The sequence below is a fragment of the Muntiacus reevesi genome, chromosome 17 (assembly GCF_963930625.1).
Source record: "Muntiacus reevesi chromosome 17, mMunRee1.1, whole genome shotgun sequence".
Taxonomy (NCBI): domain Eukaryota; kingdom Metazoa; phylum Chordata; class Mammalia; order Artiodactyla; family Cervidae; genus Muntiacus; species Muntiacus reevesi.
Window position 1 is genome coordinate 50,654,829 of NC_089265.1, and position 12,076 is coordinate 50,666,904.

The 12,076-nt window shown below is 36.8% G+C and overlaps 1 protein-coding gene across 2 annotated transcripts in view; it reads left to right on the top strand.

Moving 5' to 3' along the window:
• The window catches only part of CEP78 (centrosomal protein 78), a 32,861-nt gene that overhangs the window by 11,502 nt on the left and 9,283 nt on the right, over positions 1 to 12,076 (top strand). For both annotated transcript variants that reach the window (XM_065908207.1, XM_065908209.1), the window contains exons 7-11: positions 1,000 to 1,064; positions 1,337 to 1,460; positions 3,570 to 3,705; positions 5,129 to 5,174; positions 6,520 to 6,648. In XM_065908207.1, coding sequence (XP_065764279.1) covers positions 1,000 to 1,064; positions 1,337 to 1,460; positions 3,570 to 3,705; positions 5,129 to 5,174; positions 6,520 to 6,648 — 500 coding nt within the window. The remainder of the gene's footprint in view (positions 1 to 999; positions 1,065 to 1,336; positions 1,461 to 3,569; positions 3,706 to 5,128; positions 5,175 to 6,519; positions 6,649 to 12,076) is intronic.

Consider the following 12,076-nt stretch of genomic DNA (forward strand, 5'->3'; position numbering starts at 1 on the left):
TTTCTAGGGGACAAGTTTACCAGAGAAGTAATGTTTGAGTGGAGACCTGAATGAAGAGAGGAGCAAGCCATGGAAGATCTGGGGAAAGCACATTCCAGGACAAGGAGACAATGAGGATGCAAGCATGTAGGTGGGTGGAATATTTAAGGGAAAGTAAGGAGGCCAACATAGCCAGAGCACTGAGTGAGGAAGAGCGTGGTATACCATGAGGTCAAGGAGCTAGCCAGGGCCTAATCTTGTAAAGTCTTGAAGGCCAGAGTAAAGACATGATTATTCTAAATGAGTAGAGGGTTTTGAACTGGAAAAAGGCATGATCTAAATAATGTCTCAATAAGATGACCCTGGCATAGTGAATAGACTTGGGGGGCTGGGGCAAAGAAGAGAAACAGGGAGACCAGTTAGGAGACTGTCTCAGTGATCCAAATGAGAGAAGTTTATGGCTTAGCTTAGCTTGGAAGTTTGGAGCAAGTGAAAAGCGATTGAATTCAGGTTGTATTTTGAGGGTGTAACTAACAAGACTTGCAGATGGATTAGATGTGGGCTATGAAGGAAGGATTAACAGAGAGTCAAGTCCTTGATGATTATGTGCACAACTGGGTGGTACCACTTAGGAGGGGGCTGATGGGAGGAGCAGCTTTTGAGGGAATATCGAGACTTTGGTTTGATATTTTAGATACCTTTGAGGTATCTGAGTGTCTAGACAGTTCTCAGACTCTGCTTTCTACCCAGAGGTACCCAATGCCACTTTAGATGCGAAATGTTTAAATTTTACCTTTGCTGCTACCTAAATAGCCCCTGGGGTCAGTCTGCAAGATGGCATCTTAGGTTTTTGAGGAAGAAATTAGAATATACAAAGGGAGAAATAGGTATATTATTATATAATGTAGATTTCATATTTAATTTTATGGGTAAAGCAGTAATTAGTTGGCTTTTGTTTTTAAATGGAAATAGCCACTCATTGGGAAATAAGTACTCTCATTTCAATTTATTTTACTTTAGATCATTCTGTGATGAAAGCCATTATCAAAAAAGTTCTCCAGAATGGAAGAAGTGCCAAGTCAGAGGTATAACATGTTTTAGTTTTCTAGAAAGAATTTCACTTCAATGTCTTTCTTAAAAAAAAAAAAATTATAAGGATACTTTCTGCCATCGTAAACTAAGTTTTTAGTCAAATTAAATGGCTTTTCTGTTTCTGAAAATATTGTGCAATTCTTTAATTCAGGTTCCCAGAAATGCTGTCAGAAACCTTTTATTAAAATGTTTTAATTTCCAATTAAGATCAAACCTTGATAAATTACCTATAACTTAAGTGGCATATTTATTATTTCTTTCTCAGTACCAATGGATAACTTCTCCATCCGTGAAGGAACCAGTGAAGGAACCATCCAAAACTGCCAGACAGAAAAAGAGAACCATAATTTTGGGAAGTAGTCGAAAAGGAAAAGCTACTATTAGAATTGGTAACTTTTTTTTTAATGCTACTAGAACTTATAACCCTTATGTTTTCTAATGTGCTGAAATTAAAACAGCCAGTATTAACCACATAGATATTATTAATAGGACTATAATTGTCTTGATATGTATCATGAGAATTTATAGAATATAGAAATTATAAATGAATTTAAAGAGATGTTAATATTAACCAACTTCTATGTTTACATTTCATAAAAAGTTTGTTATTTTGACAATATTTCCTGGTTGATGATTACTTCTAGTATTTTGCAATTGAAATTTGTGAAAAATTGGAAATAACCTGAAATAAGCTATTATAAGCATCTTCAGAAATACAACTTCTTTTTTTTTCTACTAAAAGATGTATGATTTTGATTCCCTATTAATCAGCTTGCTTAGAGAACAGTGTGTTAAATAGAAGTTGTCCAAAGTGTTTATTAAATTAAAAATAGCTTATGATTTGTCTGCCAATTGTTACTTTAAGACGGTGATAGTTTGGTAATCAATCAAATGGTATATAAAAAGAAATTAAGATTTTTATATCACACTAATTATATACTATTATTAAAAGTTTATATAATGTATAAAGCATTCTTAAAATAGCTAATTTGACTTGCTATAATATTAGAAATAGAAATATAGGTAAATAAAACATGTATATATAAAACATGTTAGAAATTCGGTAATAGTATGTGGTGGTATAGAATAGGGCATCATGAAATGAGAATAAAACAAATTTTTTTTAATTTAGCATGATTAAACAAAGTGGAAATGTAACTGATGTTTACAAGTTCACTGAGCTATTTTAAGAGTAATTTTATTTTATTTCTTGGGCTTTTTTTTTTTCTTTTGTATTTGCTTCAGTTATTTGGAGACATAGAGGTAAGCCAAATCAATGTCTGGCTATGTAGGTAGATTCAGGTGAGTATAGGAGTTAAATAGCTGTGTGAATTGTGTCACATCTACAATGTAATTATGTATGCCTTAAAAAGATGGGAACTTTTATCGGAAATGTTTTTATCTCCTAATGAGACAAATGTAATTTAAAAAATTTTAATTATAAATATACTTGCATTACTTTCTGCAAGTAAAGGTGTACACATACAAACCATGTGCATATAGACTTTTTTTTTTAATGTAATTAAGTTAAAAAACAAAATGAACTGAGCCCCTCTGTATTTTGAGGCATGTAAATTTATCCAAAGAAATCACACAGGATCACGTGGTTGTTACCAGTAAGCTACACTATATGAAACATTTGTCCTGTATCACCACATACACTCTATTTTACATGCCATCCTAATGCTGGTAAAGTACAGTAGGTTTGAAGAATAAATACAATTATTTTAACCAATGATGCTTGTTTTCAGTAATGTTCAAGTTAAAGATTTAAATGTGAATTTTAGCATACGGTTTGTTCTAAAGAAAGTATTAGCTTGTGAGTCTCTTTTTTGTTACCAAATGTTTCTTATAAAAATACTTGATTCTTTAGTACTGAAGTGTAGGGTAAGTCTCCGCATTTCACTCTTTCATCCGGTGGGTTTCAATTTTTGTGTGTGTTTTTTTGTGTTTTCTATATGAAATCCAATGAACAGTGAAGGTCAGCAGACTTACAGGAGGGTAACATTGACTCATCTACCACCTGGCAACTTGTATACAGTCATCACTTTTATTTGTTTTTACATAGAAAAAGTAATCTTAAAATGAAATCTTGGTCTAATCCCGAAGATTCGATTTGGCAGAAGTCATGGGTGTATTTATGTTTCTCTATTTTTGGGATTCATAAATGCCAAAGGTGTTCTAAGATTAATATTGAGTGTCTCTGCGTGATACATAAAATGTGTCATTCTTTGGGATTTTTCAAAAATTTATTTTTGCATGTTCTGCATACCTCAGTACTTTTGTTTTAGTTAAAATAACTCGTTACTGCAGTGGACTTACATTTTTAAAAATTGCTGGCCTGTGTAAAACATTTTCACAAAACGATCGTGTTTCTAATGGCCTGGACATCATTGTGAAGTGCCTGTTGTATTCCCTTCAGTGTGTACGCATGTGATAGTTGCTCTGTAGGCTTTTAGTGCATTTGATTCCTTCTTTTCGTGATTTCTCAAACACAGGATTGGCCACAAAGAAACCTGTGAGTAATGGAAAGAAACCCTCCACTGGTAAAGACTCTTATGCCCCGGAACCTCTGCCTCCTGGTGTGTCTGGCTTCCTGCCATGGCGAACGGCAGAGCGTGCAAAGAGGAGCAGGTAGTGTTTGCATTCTCTGTCTTTCAGTCATTTGGAATTCTTTATTTTGGAGCTTCTATTATGTGGGAGGTCTCTGGTGGTTTCTATAGAGGAAGAAAGATAACTCACATGGCTTCTGCCTAATGAGTCCTCTAAGAAAGAAAAAAAATAATTGGGAGTTTGAAGTTGTTTCTCAAGTGTGACAACAGAGGTAACCCCACGGGAGTCCTGAGGGGACTAAAATTCTCTCCAGTCGTGCAGATGAGAAAAGTTTCAGTAAAGGCAGATGTGTTTGAGTCAAGCCCTATAGCATAGAAATAGAAATTTGGATCTGTAGGAATGGGAAAAAAGACATTTTAGGCATGGGAATAGTTTATTGCAGAATGGATGAGAAATATGGATTAGACCTAATCTACATCAACCAGCTTAATTCAGTAAATCAGATTTAGTTTGTCAAACTAGACTTAAATAGCTTTAGCTGATTACTTATTCAGAGGATAAGTTCATAGTAATTTTGTCATAGAGCTGTGAGTAAAATTTTTCAACTACAGCTCTAGGCTTACTAGATGAAATAAATTGCTCTAGGTTATTTTCAAGTGACTTATTTGGTAATATTCATAAAATTAGAGTGGTGCTAGTGGTAAAGAATCCACCTGGCAATGCAGGAGACGCAGGAAACGTGGGTTTGGTCCCTGGGTTGGGAAGATCCCCTGGAGGAGGAAATGGCAACCCACTCCAGTATTCTTGCCTGAAAAATCCCATGGACAGGGGAGCTTGGTGGGCTAGAGTCCGTAGGATCACAGTGAGTCAGACACATCTGAGCACATTGATGAAATTCGGTGTTAACAATTGCTTAAGAAAACAAAGAGAATTGATTTTAAATAGTACTTGAAGTAATTACTGCGTAAGATACCTGTTCAGTTGCTCACATTTAGTTGATATTTATAATCCCCATTGGACAACTGACTACTTTTTTGCAAATGGTAATATAGATTTTTAAAGCATAAACTATAATATTGAATTCCCAGTCTTTGCACTTTAGTTTAAGAGCTTTGTATTTTCATATCTTCTTCTTGAGGCACTTATTAATCTCAGGTCCATCCTCATCACAAGGAGTTGTAAATTAGAGAACGATTTATGCCACCAGTTAAGAAGGTAGACTGAAATCTCAACCACCCTGAATGTAGGAATCAAAGGTGCCTCTCAGCAGTTCAGAGAGTTGTCACAAAGCGAGTCTGCTAAATTCTGTTCACTTTTTTTCATAGCAGAGCCTTCCAGGTCCTTGTTTTGAGCTGACTTATTTTTATATACAATTCTATGTGGATATTGTACATGATACTAGGAACTTATATTAAATGCATTTAACTAGTGATGTGTGTACATCAAGATATAACTTTTTTTTTTTTTTGCATTTAATAACTTTGTTTTGTTAATATCTTTTTAGGGGTTTTCCTTTAATCAAAGCTCGTGATGTGTGTAATCAGTTGCAGGTATGTGGTTATGATTTATTTATTGTATACAGGGGGTTGAATTGGGAAGGGTGGACGGTCATACTCCTTGCTTTTAAACTGAACAGAGCCTTACTAAAAACAGCTCCCTCTCTGAAATAAATCCATTTAAAACCCGTCTCGTCGTTCTCCCATTGCCCCTGTGTAGTTGTATGGATATGGCCCACTGGGAGCCTTGTGGTTATGTCTGTAAACAAGGCAGTGGGTTCTCCAGTCCGCAAGTCAGCGGTTACCTAGTAAGACGGACTTGATTGCCATTTCTAACTCCTTACGTGGAGCTGTCATATCCGAGAGTGTTCATGTGTTTTCAGAAGATGTTGTTTGGGGGCTGTCTCTACAAGTTCCTGATTTCAAGCCAATGTGAAGCAACATATCCCAAACCTCTGCTCTCTGAGCGTTCCTTCTTCCTCACCAAGGCTGCACACTTGCCTTCTTTTACAGCCTCATGGCCTTGGAGCAAGGTGATCCTGCCAGTGGCCTTAGGAGGCTGTGCAGCTGCTCTGTTGAGATTAAAAGAAGAACACCTTGGATGTCAGTCCTGCCCCTGGATGCCTCATTCTATTAGTGGGGGTTTCCTCTCCTGCAGGGCTTGTCAGAATGATATCCTAGTGACTTGGCTTCTGCACAGTTATGTAAAACTAACACATGTCCTTTTGACCCATAGTCTTTTATGGGGTTGTGACCAGGTCAGTTTTTAAATGGAAGTGTCTTATTGAGCAACATTCCAGTGGCAGTGAAGCTCAGTAGGAGAATTGAATTATAATTACACTAGTTTTGGCTTAAGGATGATGAGAAAATGAAATTTTTGATAGGTCAGTTTTAATTGTGTATGTAGGTGACTAATTTTTTAAAAAATTCTGTTTATTATTCACAGTTTAGATATGTTGACTTTCTAATTATTCTTCTGATTCTTTACCAGTCCCCTTACTGATGAATTGCCCTCCTAAAAACTACATTTTCTTCCAGATTGTTTGTGTCTGATGGTGAAGAATAAATTTCTGTTTTGCAATATAAAAGTGATCTGAGAAAAAAATGTTTACCCTGGCTCCTTATTTGTCTTCTATGAAAGAAACTTAATAAAATAATATGGACAGTTCCGAATACTAATCCTAACCATGTACACCAGAGGTCTGTTCAGTAACATAGCAAAAATAAGTTACTGTAATTTTACTTTGTCATTGCTTGTTTTAGACTAAGGAGCAGCGGGAGACATTTACAAATAATGACTTGATAGCTCAGATCACTTGTGTTAAATGTCCTTTAATATTTGGATATTTGGTATCTTGTTCATGCTATCTTTTATACAACTTTGTCATCTTTTTTTAAGCAATCAGATTTTCCTGTGACTGTGACCGTAGAGAGTCCTTCCTCCTCAGAAATTGAAGAGGTTGACGATTCCTCAGAAAGTGTTCAGGAAGAGCCAGAGAAAATCAGTTTGAAACAAGAAGCATTGCAGGTATAAAGTTATCACTTTAAAGATACAGAGAAGATTATTTTTCAGACAGATTAGTTGCATCTGACTGCAATACTTGACAACTTGTGTGGGAGCTTTCTGTTTTCCCCTCCTGTCTGCATTGTATCCCCTTGGTCTTAGCTTAGACCAAAGTGAATGGTGGACATTTGAACTCTAAGAAATAAACAATCAAAACATGTCATTAGTTACATATTTGCCTTTCTTTAGAACCTTAGTATTAGCTATAGGGAGAATCTTTAAGATAAACTTGAAGGAATTGAGTTCCAAATGAATGTAGTCAGCTGATTCAGTGCCCTTGTTTTACAGATGAGAAAACTGACAATTCTTTTTATAGGAGGGGTGTATGACCTCATTTTTAATGAAAAATTGAAAAAAAGGTTTCAATATTGATATTCTCCTTTCCTAAAAATAAACAGCAAGAAACTCCATTATATTGCCTAATAAACCTGACATTTAATGTCATTCCATACTTCTGTTTGTATGGACAGAAAAGAAAAATTGATCTTCATAAGAAATTTTTACTCTTCAAAATAATATATTAATTTTATTTCAACTTAAATGCAGAGCTGATAATTTGTAGTAAATAAGGGAAACACGATTTGAGGGCACCTTGTTATTGTGCTACAAAGTCTGTGTTTAATTTTTTTAAAGTACTTAGTATGATTTTCTTTAATATGAAATCTTGATAAATTTTGAACTAGCCTATTACTAAAGGACAATGGAAATTACTGTTTGATTTTTAGAAGAGAAAGTTAGATTTTAATTTTTTAGTTAAAATTAGTGATAATATAGAGAAATTTTATTATGAAATATTACAGTAGGAGGAATCTGTAGTTCATGTAGAATTACCCCCTTTTCATCTTATAAATGAGCACCTACAATCTGTAGCACATAAGTGGTTTACTAGTAAGGACCCTAGGGCCTCTAACCCGCATTCATTGTCATTTTAGGTGTGTTGTATTCGTTTCCTTCACCAGTAGGTCGGAATATTGTATTGATATTTCTAAAAGCAGTTGTAGACATTGGGGAAGACCAAGAAGTTTTAGAAACTGTGACCGCAGAATAGATTCAGGATGCTGTGAGAACCCTTTCAGCTCTTCTTTGTTTTAACAAGACACTAAAATGATGGTATCAAAGTGTTTAAATATATAAACCCACAACAATCAGGAGATTTTAGAATATCTTTGAAAGACAGGAGACAAGGGGAAGAGTGTGAAACTGAAGCAGTAGAACAAGGGAAACCATCACCTATGATGTGCCCAGGGCCCTCCTGCAGCTGGGGGAGTCTGATCCCCTGCAGAAATAGCTCCACACTCAGACGTGCATGTGGGGAAGAGGGTGAAGTTAAACAGGTGAGTGAGATGGGGGAGCTCATCGAGTCTGTGCTTGAAAGAGTTGACTCCCAGCCCCACCCTCACTCTCCTGAAATGAGATAATTTCATTTTGAAAAAGTTAAACTGGAGACAACTAGGGCAGCTATTGTGAGTTTTTACGCCCTAGAAAAGAGTACCTGGGGGTATCCTATTATAGTTACTACCCACTTTTTCCTGCATTAGAAAAGCCAGTCAGTCACTGACTTCCAGGAAGCTTTTTGCTCTCATTCTTAAATAAAAAATAACCATCATACAGCTTACAACAAGAGAAGTGGAGAAAGAGTAAAAACAAATCCCAGTAGGACCAGGGAAAATTTAGGGAACAAAATAATTTAAGAAAAAACCTAATTCGTGTCCTTAAAGAGGCTTAAAAAGAGCTGAAAACTTTAAGAATAGGGTGTTAATTAAAAAGGGGATGTCAGAAAGCAGAGAAGTCTTTTGGAAATGAAAATGTGGTTGCTGAAATAAATTCAGTAGGAATTAAAGAGATTTCTCAGTATATAAAAAAGAAAGAATGGAAAATGTGATAGAAGTGATATATTAGGAGAGGCTGCACCAAGGGGGTCCAGCATGTTCCTGTTAAAAATTCCAGATCCAGAAGAAAATGGAGGGAAGCTGTCAAAGGGCAAGAGAATTCCCCATAACTGAAAGTAAGCTTCAGGCTTCAAACTGAAAATAGCTAAACAAAAATAGCCTCAACCTAGATACTCTTCACTATGAAATTTTAAAATACTGAAAAGATACATCCATTCCAAAGAAAAAAATACTGATCACCTAAAAAATATAAAATCTGACTTTATCATTGTTGTCATCAGCACCATGGATTCTGGAAGGCATTAGAAAGATACCACCACAGTTTTTCAGGCAAATAATTTTCACCCTAGGGTTTTGTATCCAGCCAGACTATCAGTTATAAGTGGAGGCTGAATAAGATATTTTGTACCTAAAGAAATTTGAAAAGCTTACCCCCTGTGCTATACAAGTTATTTGTAGAAATAATCCAACCAAATGAGGAAATAAACTAAGAAGGAAGGTAATAGGGGAGTCAGGAAACAGTGGATTCAGTGCAGAGTCAGCTAATATAGATTTGAGAGCCTTCCGTTGGTTGTGTGATTGACAGCTTAGAAACACAGTGAGGCGTATTGTACTTACTATGCATTAGGTACTGTTGGAAGGGAGGAGGGAGAGGAAGAGGAGGAGGAAATTGAACTCCAGAGGAAAAAAGGCTACACTGACATAAACATGAAGTGAACTAAATTATGGTAGATTTTTTTCGGGCGAGGGGGAGGGGGCTGCACCTCAGCTGCAGGATCTTAGTACCCCGACCAGGGATTGAACTCATGTCCTTGGCAGTGAAAGTGTGAGTTCTTATAGTGAGTAGCCAGTGAATTCCCTAAACTATGGTAGATTTTAAACTACTGCTGGTGAGCAAGAATCCACTTAAAGCTGCCATTACAGGTGTCCCCCTTTTCAGTGGCACACAGAGGCAGTGACCACCCATCTAATTTGTTGTCCAAACCAGAACACTGATAATGTAAGGAGGCACCATACTTCTGTAACCTCGGGACAGCAACCCAAGGCATCCGAGGGTGTGTGGTCATGCTGTGCCAGGGTAATGACACGGAAACAGTAGAAGAGGTATAATCTATACATGGAGACACGGTGGATGTCTGCAGTGGGCATGTTAATTTAATTGTAACAGTAGAAATCCTGTCTTGGTTTACAGTTTTTATTTTTTATTGTCAACTTGGTCTCCCGCATTGTAGGCAGACGCTTTACCGTCTGAGCCACCAGCGAAGTCAAACCTGAACTATACTTAGTATGTGTTAGTATTCACTTAGTATGTACTGAAATGCATTGTGTCCTGGTATATACTTAGTATATCTAAGTGTTTTTAACATATAACTCATTTAATGCCTATAACTCATTTAATGCCCTGAATAACCTTATGAGGTTGGTGCTAGTATCATTCCCGCTTTTCAGAAAAGGAAGCTAAGCCAGAGAAGGAACTTGCCCAGCCTGTCCTTGATTTATGGTTGGGTCGGGGCTTTGAGTTCAGGCTTTCTGCCTCTTCTCTTAAACATTGCTCCATCCTGACTCTCAAATAAGGAAAACTTAACTGCACATAGCACAGAATATAAATTTCAACTTTGACAATATAAAAACTAGGTTTGGAAGGTAGACAGGAGGTAGGAAAAAAGGGGAAAAGACACGAATGTCTTCATTTTATAAAGCGGGATGTTGAAAGAGTTTATAGTTGATCAGCAATATAGATTTTTAAGTATATCACTACATATGGAAAAGATCATGACCGGTGGAAAACCTAATAATGACATAACTTTACTAAGCAGTGTGGATATAGGAAAGAGTGTAAAGGAACTAAATCCTTACCTAGTAATTTAGAAAGTTAACAGATACTGCCTCAAATTTAGTCAAATAGTCATGTAGGTATAGTATTTGGAAATGGAAAATTAAAAATAAGACTAGTTTTCTTAAACTTCATAAAGAAGGATATCCAGATAGCCAGTAAACATGGAAAAGTGCCCAACTTCATTAAGTAATAAGAGAAAAACAAATCAAAACCAAAAAACTATATGCCAGTGAGATTGACAGAGTCTGATAGTATCAGGTATTGCAGACCTGGAGTACTATGAGAACCTTCTACCCTGCTTATGCTGAAGTATAAATCAATACTACTTTGAAAAGCCTTTAGCACTGTCCATCAACTGAAGGTATATAAATATCCTGTGACCCAGCAGCCCTCACCCCCGCCCTGGATAAATGCACCAGAATAACCGGTACAACAGGATTCGTGTGCAGGCGTTAGGACAAACAGAAAAAACCAGTGTCCTGTAAGAGTCAAACATTAAATAAATTATGTATGTTCATACAGTGGGAAAGCTTTCAAGGAATAAAATTGAATGAATTATTAGGTTGGTGCAAACATAATTATGGTTTCAGACAGTGAATCATTATAACTAGGCTTAAGCACATCTTCATTAATTAAAATAGGAACCATTACAGTCAACACTTGTTTACCAACAAGAAATAAGTTTTCTTATTCCTGTAGCATAAAAATCCATGCTTCAGGATCCAACAAACTCTTGAATAGCATTTTCTGCATCCTGCTGGTTGTGGAAGTGTTTTCCCTGCCAAAAGCTGTGAAAATGTTTGAGGAAGTGGCAGTCAGTTGGTAAGAGGTCAGGTCAATAGAACGGATGAGGCAAAACTTCGTAGCCGAATTCATTCAACTTTTGAAGCCTTGGTTGTGTGACGTGAGGTTGGGTGTTGTCGTTGCAACCCAGTGCCAGCTGCAGGTGTTGGAATTTTCAGAGTATCTCATTGATTTACTGAGTGTACTTCTCAGACGTAGTGTTTTCCCCAGGATTCAGAAAGCTGTCATGGATTAGACAGGCAGTGGACCACCAGGCAGTGACCATGACCATTTTTTGGTGAAAATTTGGCTTTGGGAAGTGCTTTGAAGCTTCTTCTTGGACCAGCCACTGAGCTGGTTGTCACTGGTTATTGTATACAATCCACTTTTTGTTGCACATCACAATACGATTGAGAAATGGTTCATTGTTGTGAAATAAGAGAAGACAGCACTTTAAAATGATGACTTTTTTAAAATTTCTGGTCAGCTCATGAGGCACCCGGGCTTCCCTTGTGGCTCAGCTGGTAACTAGTGTGGGAGACCTGGGTTCGATCCCTGGGTTGGGAAGATCCCCTGGAGAAGGGAAAGGCTACCCACTCCAGTATTTTGGCCTCGAGAATTCCATGGACTGTATAGGCCATGGGGTCTCAAAGAGTCGGACACAACTGAGCGACTTTCACTTCACATGAGGCACCTACTTATCAATCTTTTTTACCTTTCCAATTTGTTTTAAATGGTGAATGACCATAGAATGGTCAATGTGGAGTTTTTCAGCAACTTCTCATGTAGTTATAAGAGGATCAGCTTTGATGATGCTCTCAATTATCGTCAATTTCTGATGGCTGACCACTATACTCCTTATGTGTAAGGCTCTTGTCTCCTT